Here is a 15134-nt window from a genome sequence, read left to right as displayed (position 1 = left end):
TAGAAGGGTAATGGGAACTCATCCAAGAATAAGAATCCAAATCCACTTCTCTTATTGCCTATATTTCCGACCTTGAGGCTTTATTTCTTAGCTTTACTGTTTTATCTTATTATAAAAGGCTTGTAAGATGTTTCTCTTCCAACAAGGAGAAAGTATAGTGAATTTTTTAGGAGTTACTCACCTTTAAATCCATAGGTTATGGAATAGGCATCTGTGGGTTTTGAACTATGTTAAAAGAATTTAGTTAGCATTGTTTACTTTACTGACATTTATTTTATTTTTGCTACTCAACTAATATTTAAATAAGCTTTGTGCTTAATTTTTATAGTTAATTAATTTTGGCTATTCACCCCATCCCTCTCTAACTGCTAACTGATCCTACATTATGTTGTCCTCGACTTTGCCTCATGCTAGCCCTTGGATGCACCAACCCTCTGCTTACTCAAACATGACATCCTTCATTGTGCACCTATGAAGTTCACCTTCTATTGGATTGTTCTCAAGTACACCTTGCTAGAAATTTTGTCTCTTGGATGTGCCATGCCATCCTTTGTCAGTCACCTACGTGCTCATCTCATTATGATTGTTAAACCATTTAAACAACAAATGCTCTATGCTCTTCATCCTAAAGTCCACCTCATTAGTAATTTTTGATTCCTCAGATGTCCCATACAATCCTTTGTCGATCACCTCTATGTCTACCTCAATAGGAACCTTTGAGCCATTAAGTGTAATTATCCAAGTTGACTGCATCAAATCATCCATTACAAACAACTTAGTCAAGTCATGAGCTTCATATGCGCTCTGCCAAATCCTAATACACATCACTAAACCTAACTCATATTTTTTGGTAAGCACATTAAAACAACTTGGTTGAACTTGACTACTTGGGAGGATCATTGCACCAACAATACATATTATACATGATCTACCACTAAGTAGACGAAACATATTATGCATCTCTACTGTATTCAATATTGCCTTAAAATTGCATTCATAGTTAAACACAATAATATGGATCATTAAATAATAATCCATTTTAGTAAATAATACATTAATATCTAATATTATTTAACAACTTATATTAATAAATATGATAATATTTATTAATATATTTTATAATGATTGGTTGATTGTTTTCATATTAATAAAATATGATTTATCATCTATTAATAATCTAAAAGTTATATATTTAATTTAATGATATAATATTATTTTCTATTTTTAGAATATTATTTTATTAGACAATGATAGAATAATATGATATTATTAATATTAGTAAGAATAATATAAAATCATAATAAATGACTAATCTTATTTTTTAACTATGCACTTAATTATTTATTGTGTTATTATGCTATTTCATAAGACATAATATATATTTTTTATTATATTTAACCATTATTTGTCATTTTTTATATCAAATTATTTATTTTTCACTTTGTTTTTTTTTCCTACTATTCTAATTTCACAAGTCCTACTAATCCAAACTGTTGATACTATAGATTTTTTTTACTATACCCATTTTGATTTTGACAACCTACCGTGCACAAATATCATAAACCCAATTCAAAGCCTGGTTCAACAAATCAACCGTTGCAATCCAATCCTCCATAGTAGCAGACCTCTGACAATCATGTTGAAAGCATGAGAACAGGTAATACCACCCAACCTGGAAATCTGTATTAAAAGACACAAATGTTTTGTGGACTCATCATAGAAGCTGGTTGCGAAAAGAACACATTTAGGATCAACCTCTAGAATTTCTTTCAGTTGCAACAAATCTATGTAGCATCTTCTCAATATTATCCAGGTAAGGATTTACATCTTTTAAGCACATTGGATGACCTAATAAAAGATTCCAAGCATACAAACAGCTTTGAACAAAAACTACAAAGCACTTCTATTCCTCAAGATCATCACTACATGAATGTGTCCACCTCTACAAATAATGCCTCATGATCCACAGCTTTAAACCATTCGGAAGGGTTCAAAGGAGGTTGTTGGTAAGTGGACTTCGACACGGACAAAAGGAGTGCTGGCTTTGCACAGATTTAAGGAAGAGCCAATGAAAGTTAAGGAGACCATAGTCTTATTTGGAATGTTAGTAGGTTAGAGAAAGAATTCAACAGGAGGAGAGTTGACACATGAGGGCAACTTACTAGGAAGAGGTCAAAGCAATGAAAATAAGATTCAATAGTAGCTAGTAATACAATAAGATGAAGAGGGAAGCAGAGGAGCAGTTGTGTGCATGAGAAAAAAGATTGCTATTTTATAGTTATAATAAGGAGCGAATTAAATGAGGAGTTATGACAAGGAGATGAATAGGGTTGCACACTAATCTGGAAGGAAGGGGTAAGACAACACACAATAAAGAAAAAGGGGAAGCAATGCATCATTTGGTATAAGGAAAGGTTTACATTTTGAGTTCTATTGCTTGGGTGGTTTGGAGTGTATGAATTTTGTTAGGGCTAATTATGTTTTTAGGCTATTTGGATAATTAATTTCATTCTTATTGTGTTTATTTATTTATTTGTTGTAATAATTAAATTTTGAGAAATTAAATCATCCTAATTTTATGTAACTATTTTTAAAAATCTAAAATTTCTTTTTTTTTAAAAAATCTAATCTCGCATTAGTTACATTTCAATTTGCCCTAATTTTATGTAGAATTGTTAAGATAAAATTATTTGTTAATCTAATTTATATTATAAATAAAATACATGAAATGAGCAAGTCCAATTAATTAATAATTAACAAATCATGCTTAATTTTTAAGAACAAATGGTTTTAATTTTCCCTAATCATTATAATTGTTTGATAAAGATTATAATATTCCTTACATAGAAAAGGCATAAGAGTTGTTCTATTAATATGCATGAAGAAATCTCTTTATCCAATCCCTTTCATCTTTTGTCGTCTCTCCACTCATCTCAGGCTTTACTTCCACTCTAATTCCCTATGCAATCTTAATTCACCATATACTACCCTGATCCCCCTCTATCATCTTATTCTCTCTCATCTGCCTTATCTTCCTCCACCAAACTTCTCTTACTACCTCCATTGACTTCATTACTTGAACTTTGTTACCGTGAGGACCTTTGGAAACACAAAAAGATATGTCTATGTCAAACTGGCTTTGGCACATGATATATCTGCGTGGTTCAATTTTTATTTAGGCCTTCCCAAAACACATGTATATTTAGATACATTATCGTGTCAAATTTTTTACTTAGTGAATGGCATTTTTATGTTTAATAGCAGTTTCATCCTTTTAACAGGTTGTCAATTCAAATTCTAGAGAATACCAAAAATGACTTGCAAGATAAAATCGCCAAAGAGGTATCTCCTTTGCTTTGTTAAACATATAGTTCGCATACAAGCTTGTATTATGTCAAACAAATATTTTTCTTTTTTTTTTTTCAAAGGTAAAAGAGAATGCAATTTTACAAGAGAATTTGCAAAGGCAAAAAAAGTCTTTGTTTGAGTGCCGTTTAGCTCTTGAGCAGGAGGCAAGTACTCAAATTATCATAACTCCAACATGTTTTATACACCATTTTAAATTTGTTTTAGTTTTCCCATGCTGTTCGTTCTTGTGAGTCAAGAGGCGTTTTCAAATTTTCTACTACAAGCAAGGTTCAATATCATCTCTGGTGTCACCTTTACCTATACTAGTAAATTTTGAACTGTAAACAACAGTTTGTCATTGTCCAGTTCAACCAGCAACCAAATGGGGCGGTTTGTATGGTGATCTTTGTTTTATGTGGTGCATGCCACCTGAAACAGTATGGCACGGCATTTCCAACCATGTACAGCTGCTCCTTGCTAATCAGGACATGTTGGTAATATTTGTCCAAAATTGAGTCCATTGGAATTGCATCTTGGATTTGCCTGTTCCTCCAGGAATTTGTATCATCAAGAATGCTTGTGCTAGTTGTCTCTGTGCACTAAATTCACTGAGACTGGAGAGAACCTACCAGTCTCAATCAATTATGGTACCATATTTGGGAGAATTCACAAGCCACGATTTGTTCTCTTCATTCATTATCCCATTGAAGAACTTGTTACCAATTCCATACCACTTACAAGAAACTGCAAAAGAAGTGACCTGTATATCTGGGCCAGCTTCACCCACAACTCATTCTTACATTAACTGCAATTACAGAATGCTGATGCATGACCTAGAACAAGACACATTACAACAGAAGACAGCTAAACCAGCATCTTGCTTAAACTGGAGACAACTAAACTCCATGTAACCTTTCTTCCTCATTCATCTCTCCCAGCACCCACGTGTGTTAGAGTTGGTAGGTTGTTTGCTCAGAAGCTTTGACCTGAGAGGGTTCCTCCTTGCACCCTCTTCTTGATTAGTATTTCTTAGTGATCAATAATAAAAAGAAAACATGAAAGTGAATTACTTTTGTGGAGTTTTGGATTAATTTCAGGCCCAAACTATAAGGATTGCTTCAAACAAAGTCAAATTTCACATTTAATGTCAATTCATACATAAACTTCTGTTGGAGTTTCAATGGCACCTCACCATAAACTTGACTAGGGAATCTTTAAACTTATACGATGTAAAAACATATATAAATAACTGCATGTTTCAGTTATACCACTTGGTTCTCATCATAGGCACCAAACCAAGGAATATTAAACTCTTCAATATAATATTATAGTTCAGGGCCAAGTAAACTAAGTTGTGCATTCTTCACAAATCATTTCTACAGAATTGAGAAACATATGAAGAAAATGCGAAATTCTATCTTGCAAATTCAAGCAAGAATGTAATTTCATTTGCATTTTGCACCACCCATCTCTATCAAGTAAAATAGCAAGGAAATGCTTGTATAACAAATGACAATACCAAAATGTGAGCTGCTTCTTAATTTGGAAATAAGAAAATAGATACTGATTATCTATACAACCTGTCCAGCCTACCTTTTCCTCTCTGTTCCTAGCAATGTGGCATGAGGTGTATTGTCTAGATATGATAGCGAGCCAAAAAACACATTTTTCTGTCCTTGGACAGTTGATTTTGTTACTCTACAAATTTCTAGGTCTTTATGGTATTGTATATAGCTAGTTTATGGCTGATCATGTTTTACATTGTGTAAATTTTCCTCAAAGTAGAAGCCTTGTAATAAATTTTCATCATTGTTAAAGTTCATCTTTGTTGAAATAGGTTAAAAGATTGCAAAACAAATTACAAGATGAAAGAGATTTAAGAGCATCCTTGGAGTCTGGACTAACGAGCATGCGACCTGAAAACATGACTTTTGCTTCTTGTATGGATAACAAGGTTAGTTTTAAGCTTACACAATTGAGTAGCCAATTTGCAATATAGTCATAATCTATTGTTGTGTTAAAGACAAGGGCAGATATAGAGGAAGTTGCTCTTGCGGAAGAAGATATTGGGGTTTTGAAGCAGAAGCTTTCTGATCTTCATGGACAACTTATTCATCCGCAACACCCAAGATATACTTCCTTATGTGAGTCATGCAGGAAATATCTAGACAGCAGCAATCACTCTTCTGAGTAAGGTTCCTTTTCGTTATGCATGTTGATATATGTTCCTCTGTTGTTTCTAATTCATCAAATTGATTTGGTCCCCGTGAAGTTGTGATTCAGAGTAGAAGACCTGCCATCACATAACTTGACCTAGCTTCTCCATTTTCCTTCCTTTTTTTCATGTTTATCTCAACACAATGCAATTCATCTTCAAAATTGGAATAAATTTCTTAGAGAACCTCCCAAATCTCGAATAATTTCGTTAAAAATGTAGGTGCATCCAATCTTTGTCCCATTGAGTTAATCAGCCATGCCAGAATTGGATTTATCTGCTTCCCGGATTCAGTACTTTAGTGTGTTCCATAAATGCAGGTGAGCAAGTCCCAGATAAATTATCGTACATCCCTTTCCCTTTGATAACAAGAAGAACAAACTAAAGTCATTCTTTGAAGTTTCTCCTCTGCTGTAAGTGTTGAATAATCTACAAAAGCATAGTTATTGAACGATAGAGAAGGTGGAGGATTAGGTAGGATGTTTGTTGATGTAATGATGCAGATAGAAAAAGAATCAACCATTGCTTTTGATTACATCATCTAGGTTGTTTCAGGAATCCATGAAATGAGAATTGGGTTTTGATAATATCTACAAGGAATATGTTCAAGATGCAACAACAACAACCAAGCCTTTTCCCATTAGGTGGGGTCGGCTGTATGAATCCTTTTACGCCATTGAGCTCTATCTCCTATTATATCATCATCTATATTTAAATAAATTTTATCTTGTTTTATTGTTGCTAACCAAGTCTTTTTTAGTCTTCCTCTTCCTCGTTTTATATGCATATTTATCATAGTTTCACATCGCCTAACTGGAGCATTTATTGGTCGTCTAAGTATATGTCCGTACCATCTTAAACGTGTCTCTCTGAGTTTTTCCTCAATAGATGCAACTCCTACTTTCTCTCTAATGCTCTCATTTCTTATTTTGTCCATCCCCGTATGTCCACACATCCACCTTAACATCCTCATCTCTGCAACTCTCATCTTCTGCTCATGTGCTCGAGTCATAGCCCAACATTCAGCTCCATATAACATAGCAGGTCTAACTGCGGTTTTATAGAACTTACCTTTAAGTTTAAGGAATATGTTCAAGATGATTGTTCTAAAATACGGAAATAAGAAATAAACTAGAGGCAAATCCCATATTTATAGGAGAATACATTAGGTAAATATAGCTTCTGAAAACAATAACAATTCCATAAATCCATGATCTCCTACCAACTCTCCAATTCATCCAGGATCCCATATTGAATTTCAAATAGTTTATTTAGCAAAATTGGTTTAATCTAATCAAATATTAATTTGATAATGACTTGGACTTAACAAGGTAGAGATTTGTATACCCTGCATGATCTTTATGCCATCATAAGAAGATTTTATATTGTCCATCATTTCAGAAGCTTATATGCGGCTATATAAGAAGCGTAGTCAGAGGCTCTTACAAGTAATGGGAAAAAGATACCGATTAGAGTTAGAGCTGATTCGTATCTCAACCTGTAGTCACAGGAAAATCATTGGTTACCTTTTAAAAGTTACAGAACTAATAACTACATGATCATAAATGTCCATTATATTGTATAACTACTTCATTTCTTTCTTTTCTAAAATCTTATATAAACCTCTGTCCGTGCTTCTCATGTAGCTAAGACAAGCTATTTCTAAGGCCAGATGCAAAATATTCTTTACTCTGTTCTCGTTTGTTAGTTATCTCAGTAAATAAGTAGCAATTATAGTTGTTGTTTGGGGGATGAAATCAATTTCTTTTCTGAATTTTTAATTTTTCATTCTTCTCATAGTGACTGTTTCCCAAACTTCATGGTATCACTAATCAACCTAGTCCCTCCATAATTAAGATAGCATGTGTATGTCATCTTTATTCTTACATTTTTTGTACTAGAAAAATTATCCTCTGTTTTCTACATTTTCTTGATTCACAAAATTTTGTTGAATAGGTCAACAAAATTATATTTTGTATCTACAAAACTCTTACAAACATAAATATCTATATCATTTGGAACTACAATTTATGCATCTAGCTTATTTTCTGTAATTATACAATATTAGGAAAGCTCCTAAAGCACTGAAAGTTTGTCATTTGTTAGTATATTATTGTGTGATTTTTTTTTTCTGAATGAACAAAAATTTAAAACAAGTGGCCAAAGAACTTTGTGGTTTGCTGTATTCATTCAATAAAGTTGCCATGTAGAGCAATTTAAACATGTGTATTAATTAGTATCTTATTTTTTGAAGATAAATAAATTAAATAAATAAAGGAGTTTGGTTTTCAACATCCCATGTACATTTATTTTGGAATCTGGAATATTCTTTCAGGTGATTTACTTTATGCACATCTTGAATATTGAAAGCATGATGAATCTTTATTTGATACAGGAAGGGTAAGTTGGAAGATGAAAAGCATACTGATCCTGTTCTTAAACAAGAAGAGTTTTTGAAACAAGCTGTGAGTTTGTCATATCAATTCTTGTTTGTAGTTTAAGCATATTCATTGCTAATCGACTAATATACAATGTTTACAATATGGTTAATTTAATTGACAAGTATCACAAGAAATCCATTAGATGATCATACTGGTTTTATTTTAAGCACAGAGGAGAATGAGTATTTGAAAATTCAGTGTGTATATCTAGTATAAGCACAGAATCTGGGTTGTTTCCATTTATAACATTTCAGATTTATTATTATTATTATTATTTTAGTTGACACCAAGTATCCACCTTATGTCGACTAATCCAGAGATAGCCGGCCCGGCTCCACGGAAATTTACCATTGGCCTAGGATAAATCATTGCTAATCGACTAATATACAATGTTTACAATATGGTTAATTTAATTGACAAGTATCACAAGAAATCCATTAGATGATCATACTGGTTTTATTTTAAGCACAGAGGAGAATGAGTATTTGAAAATTCAGTGTGTATATCTAGTATAAGCACAGAATCTGGGTTGTTTCCATTTATAACATTTCAGATTTATTATTATTATTATTATTTTAGTTGACACCAAGTATCCACCTTATGTCGACTAATCCAGAGATAGCCGGCCCGGCTCCACGGAAATTTACCATTGGCCTAGGATAAATTGGAAAGCGCTTGCAACGGGCGGCCCATTAACCCAACATTCTTAGGTCAACCGTCTATTAAGGGAAATTCATCCGTTAATTTGCCAAAGTTGGGATTCGATCCTTCGATGCTTGGGAAACTAAGAAGGCACCCTGCCCGCTGTACCATTGCCTCGGGAGCAACATTTCTGATTCTTACACTAATACTTTGTTGGTTAAGTACCTTCTTTTGTAAGTGATCCTCCTCCTGATAAACTTTGTAAGATAGTTTCTTGCACTATTGGATTTCAACGTAGCATGTAACAAATACTTCACCCAGTCATGTTGTCTTCATCAAGACCACTTTAATCATAGGTTTTCATGTTGGTTGCTGATTGTTTTCGTTGAAGATTAACCAGACTAAAAAGAACATCCTAGCGCATAGTCTGGTTTAAAATTACCCAACCATTGGTGATTTCAATATGGAAAATATTGACAACTTTGCAATGTTTCAGTTGTAATGCCCACGATGCCAAGTATGACGCAGTGACCCATGAAGTGAGGTTGAGTCCAACCCATCCCAAAATGATCGGACATTGAGGTTGAGTCCAATCCATTTGCACACGGTCACAGTCATTGGTGTGCACATATGATTTAAAGGGTGGAGGCACACATATCATGTGAGCATCATTGGGATTGTTGCCTCCACGAGTCATAGAGGTGTCATTTGTGTTTGATGCAGATTGTTATGGCTCTGTTGGTCCATGAAGGGAGACAGTTCAATCCATCCTCACCAGCCAAATTGATTTAATCAGATATTAATACTAATGTTAATATTAAATATTAATATAGTCTTGCAAAAAAATTTAGCGGAGAAATAAGATCTATGTAATGGATCCAAACAATTGGGATTCAAATGGCCTGATTATGATTTTAGCCTTATGCAGAACACAATAGTATTGATCATCTCATAGAAGGTTTATAGACAATTCCTAATTAGAGGTTTCAAATTCAACGGTTATTGTACGGATGAATGTGTGAAACCAAGCCAATAAAGGGTATGATTTCCTTTAGTTAAGGGAGAAAGAATGGATTAACTCTTTATTGCATAGAGGCGGCTAAGTATTGTCCACTATAATGATTAAAACAAGATGTTATGGGTTCCAACTATTTGAAATTTGCTGATTGTTGTGCAAATCTGATTTCAAATTCTGAGTTTCTGATCACAAGTTGATTTGGAAATTCAGTTGATGATCATCTTGTCCAAATTTGTCCAATCAAGTTGATTTTTGTCCAAACCAAAATGAATTGAGTAGGCAATGCAAGCATGTCCAAAATTTGTGTTGAGTAGGAGATCGCACGTTAGATTTTAAGTAGAATGTTTTCAAAGTTAATTTTAGAATCAGTTGGTTGTTATCATTTTTCACAAATCTGCCCTTGGCCAAAGTGAATTTAGGAAGTGAGAATCCTAAAATTCATATTTTAGGTTAGATTGAACTTACACAGTACATTTCAAGTGAAGATATTGTCACATGTTGATCTTGAAATTAGCTTGTAATCAGTGACATAAAAATGAATTTTTAAAAGGAAGGGTATAATGGGGGAAAAAAGAAAAAAAATGTCATATCTTGGTAAATTAGCAAAAAAAAAATGGTAATTGTCCTTTGATTTTTTTTTTGTTTTGCATGACGTATGTACACTTTTTTTATACATCTCTTGCACCATTACAATTTCTATGTTAATATTTATCTGCATACCATCATTACTTTATTTTTAGCAGAATATTGGGAAAGACAGTGTCAAAGAGGAATCTCGATCCCAAGAATTGTCTACTACTAAAGAGTCAGGAAATGCTATGGAAATTCCTGCTTTGAAGAAGGAAGACCAAGAGTTATCTTCATCCAACAAGCAGAACTCCCACCCTGAATGGCCAAGCAGCATAGCTTTAAACATTCTAAAAGCGCAGTCCTCTGAGACTGAGGTAAAATGTCTATTGCGGTCTTAATGCAGATATTAGTCATTTATCTTTTATATATATATATATATATATATATTCTTTTTGGAGATAAATTCAGGATGATTTGTGTCTTGTTAAACTCAGGAAACAACCTCCACATCTGTTCCAGCCCTTGCCAAGTTGACAAACCGCTTGAACTTATTGAGGGAACGGCGTGCAAAACTTGCAAATGAGGTGCAAAATGCTCAGAAAAATTTTACATCAGCTCCCGTTGGCCCTCCCCAGACAGGCAATTCTGGCTGATTGTGGATTCTATCGAACAACCTTTTCACAATTATCTACTTTCAAACTTCGAGATTTTTTTTTCATGTAGACGATGGTGATGGCGACGATGACAATTAGTGAACAAAAATCTCGACCATGGATTACTACCATTCTTGTAAACATGTACACCTCTGATTCTTAAAAATTACCCAATCACTTAGGATTAATGCTTATACCAAACGATCTGTTTGGTTGACCAATTTCTGTAGGCAGTTTGACCTCTCTCAGGTAACACGGAGAAAGGTGCACCGAAACTACCTGTGACACATTTTGCATTTGGAGGGAAATTTTTGAATGTATGTTATTCCTTGATAATAACTATGAAGGTGAATTTTTCCAATAATTTTCATAGTATGCTCATACTGTGGAAGTTTTTTTTCCTTCAAGCTGCGTTTGCCAATGAACTATATTCTATCTAATTGTATTGAAGCGGAGAACTGGAAAGACTGAAATTTACACCTCAAGTTATTTGGCAAATGAAATTACAGAAGCATCGTAGCCATGATCCTTAGAGTGAGTCTCTTCTCTCTAGCAAGAGCTATAAAGATGACACTAACTTGGCAGATACGACCATCACTAACTTTTGCAGCAACTACTAAACATAGCAAACTTTTAGGAGGATAATCTCGTTTCTGATTTTTGAATTAGGATAATTTAAATAAAGTGTTTGCTTATGGATCATAATTTCACATGGGTGAATACACTCGATTCCTAGGAAAGCCAATTTTCAACCACACAATGAAATCATTATGCAGTTACCAATTCTGATTCAATTTCCAAGTTCACCTGTTTACTACCTTGACTAGGCTTTATAATTCTCACTAAGGTTGTTTTATACACTCTCTAGCTCCTATCCTAATAGCAATGAGAATAAACTAACTTTATTCTCTTTGCTCAAACAGAATAAAGTCATTTTATAAACTCTCTCTAGTTCCTTTCCTAGTAGTAGTAAGAATCTTTAAATTTTCATCGCCTATATAGGATTCAATTTTAATTTGTAATAGAACTAGAAATTGTTTTCTCATTCTTAAAATCTCAGTTGGATTCTTATAATTTGCATTAATTCAGGTGAAGTCATCTTTCTTGAGCACATTTTATCTAGTCTTGTATCATCATTGATAAAGCTGAGATTTTGTTCGTATTGACTTATATATTACAAGTAATGATAGGTCAAGTACAAAAATTTGTCCTCTTATTTTTCCAATATGAAATTCTTCCACCGGAGATAGTGTAATGAAGTAAGACGGTTGTTCATTAAAAAACAGTTGTCGATACAAAATTTCTTTGATAGAGGATAATAATGTTTGTACTCTTTCTGAGTTGAATAACTATATGTAAATATTTTAACATCTTAGGTCTAGTTTTTCTTTTATATTTACTATGCACGTAAACAAATGGCACACATCTAAGTATCCTAGGGATAATATTATTTGTAGTATGTTTGGATAAAATATTCACAGTGTTTCTATCGGACTCTAAAATCTTAAGATTTCAAAGATAAATAAGTTATAAAATGAATGACCGTAAGAATTGCTTCCTCTAAAAAAATTTCTATATATTTTTCTAGCAAAAAAAAGATTACATTAACTATATGAGATGAACATTGTTCCTTCCTGCCATTTTATTTTTTTGTCGTGTATTCCTTCATTTTGAATATAAGAAATTAGAATTTGATCGAAATAATCCTTAGTATTATCTGTTTTATAGCTTTTGTATTGACCACATATTGATTTTTAATCATATAACAAAAAAAATTGAGAAGACATTATTGACATTAGATTTATATTTAAGTAAAAAATTAAGTAACATGAGTAAAATTATTAAATGAAGGACGCAAATCATTTTGCTCCAAGAACAACAGTAATTAGTAGAAGGACCCCAAATATCATTATAAATGGGATTAGAAGGAGAAGAAGAGTTTCTTGTATTATTTAATTGAAAAGATACATCTATGTTTAGCAAGTTCACACACTTCGTAATGGAAACTCTCAATCCTTAATACGTTGGAATAAAAATGAAAATAAAATTAATTTAAAGGTTCTAAATGATATATGTCCAAGTTGGTGGTGCTAAAGTTTTCTTATTACTATTAGATTAATAAAGTTCTAAAACTAAAGAGCAAAGTAACTTGTATTAGGAAATATTTGACTAAACAGTTCAACATAGTAGAGCATATTGTTGGAACTTCAAAATTATTTTGATATGATCAAATAAGTTATGTCATATTTAGTTTAACCCTTATGTCTAAGTGTGTAAGAGTTTAGGAGCACAGAAAGTCGAGCGGAAGACGCGGCTAGCGAAAAGGACGACATGGGGAGAGAGCCGACGGGCTTGGTGTGTTCGAGGGACGAGGTGCCACGGAAGAGTACACCGGTGGACGAGAAGAACGTGCGCGACATTCAAGGGACGAGAAACCGAGGAAGACTGCTCGAAGAGAAGGTCGGAACTTGGGTTCGGGTGAGCCCTATTCCGGATGGTCGAGATCACCCAAATTAGCGGAGCCGGAGTGGAAGATCCGGACCGACACGAGCAGAACCGGAGTAGAGGAACCAGACCGCACAAAGTCAATCCTGTTGACTTTTGTGGTCCGGGCTCCCGGAGCCTATAGAGTCCGGGCGTTCGGAACCCTTCCGGGCGCCCGAAACCCAAATGTTATCACAAGTGACGTGGACCCTGACCGACGCGTCGGGGATAGAATTCTATCCCCCTCCAGGCGCTCGGAACCCTTCTAGGCGCCCGGAACAGTGCTATAAATATAACACCGATTTTAAAAGTTTAGACAACAACTTGTAATTCTATTTCTTCTGTTTTACTTTTGTTTGTGAGCTGTGAACGTTGTAAGAGGCTACTTCGCCCGAAGGAGATCTTCAGAAAAGTACGTTTCATTCTCCTTGGATTAGTAATCTTCTGATTGTATACCAAGTAATTCTTCTTGTGTATATTTCCTTTTTATTAGTCTCTTTATTTTTAGTTACAAGTGTTCTTATTTAAGCTGTAAGTCGAGAAAGGGTTGATTTATTTTTGTAGGGCAATTCACCCCTGTCCTCTTGCCGACCTCCAAAGGGACCAACAAGTGGTATCAGAGCGAAGACGTTTCAGAAGTACTAACTGCCAACCGAAACAAAACAACCAATGGCCGGACCAAGCATCATTCCACCAAAATTCGAGGGAGACATCGCACATTGGAAACGTCGTATGGAGGTATTCCTGAAAACAGATTTTGAGATTCGTTTAATAATAAAATATGATTTTGTAGCTCATACGAATCAAAATAGAGGAAAAAGAAGAGAGTCTTTGGACGAAGAAAGAGCAAAATGATTCCGTAGCGAATAACCGAGCGGAGTATCACTTGCTGAGCGTACTGTCGCCTCAAGAAGTCAACCGCATCGGGAGCTACTCGTCGGCCAAAGAACTCTGGGAAAGATTCCTGAAACTCTATAAAGGCACATTCGAAGCCAAGCTCGCAAGAAGAGACATACTTCGGAACAAATTGACAAATATTCGTCTGGAAAGAGATGAGAAGATAGCCGATCTACACACCAAGGTAAAAGAACTAATCACCGGACTCGAAAACCTCGGTGAAGCGATAACCAACCGGGACACGATACGCTACACACTCAATGTCTTTCCCAGGACTCCAGAATGGAGCTCAATAATCGACGCCTATTACATCTCAAAGGACTTGAAGGTAAGTACCCTAGAGAAACTCTTTTCCACTTTAGAATTACATGAAATCAGATGTGCAAGGACAACAAAAGAATCAAGCCAGATTATGGCGCTAACTGCAACCAAGAAGGATGAACTCGAGTCAGACTCAGAAGAAAATCAAGAAGCTTATATGGTAAGGAATTTCAGAAAATTCTTTAGATCTAATAAATTTAAAGAAATGCAGAATAAGAAAAATCCAAGAAATAGAAGAAGAGTTCGATGCTACCAGTGTCAAAAGGAATGACACTTAAAAGAGGGTTGCCCAGGACTCAAGAAGGAAAAAGGCAAGATGCCCAAGAAACACAAGACTCTAACTGCTACTTGGGACGACAACTCATCATCAGAGTCAGAAATAAAAGAGTATGCCGAACTAGCACTGATGGCGAGCTATGAAGGGCAAAACACATCAGAAGTCAGCATCGATGAAGGGGAAGCGACATCAGATGAATGTAGCGAAGCAGGGGGAGAGTCAGACTTCAAGTCTGATATAGTAAGTGAGGTATATCTCTTACTTCCTG

The 15134-nt window shown here is 34.5% G+C and overlaps 1 protein-coding gene across 1 annotated transcript in view; it reads left to right on the top strand.

Moving 5' to 3' along the window:
• Positions 1-11251, top strand: part of LOC122048755 (rho GTPase-activating protein 7-like) — a 41858-nt gene extending 30607 nt beyond the window's left edge. The window contains exons 6-12 of the mRNA XM_042610281.1: positions 3282-3342; positions 3429-3512; positions 5186-5302; positions 5372-5538; positions 7959-8028; positions 10408-10608; positions 10729-11251. Of these exons, the coding sequence (XP_042466215.1) occupies positions 3282-3342; positions 3429-3512; positions 5186-5302; positions 5372-5538; positions 7959-8028; positions 10408-10608; positions 10729-10887 (859 nt within the window). The 3' untranslated portion in view covers positions 10888-11251. The remainder of the gene's footprint in view (positions 1-3281; positions 3343-3428; positions 3513-5185; positions 5303-5371; positions 5539-7958; positions 8029-10407; positions 10609-10728) is intronic.
• Positions 11252-15134: the final 3883 nt, after the last annotated feature.

The sequence above is a fragment of the Zingiber officinale genome, chromosome 2B (genome assembly GCF_018446385.1).
Source record: "Zingiber officinale cultivar Zhangliang chromosome 2B, Zo_v1.1, whole genome shotgun sequence".
Lineage (NCBI taxonomy): Eukaryota > Viridiplantae > Streptophyta > Magnoliopsida > Zingiberales > Zingiberaceae > Zingiber > Zingiber officinale.
This window is presented reverse-complemented; position numbering and strand designations above follow the sequence as displayed.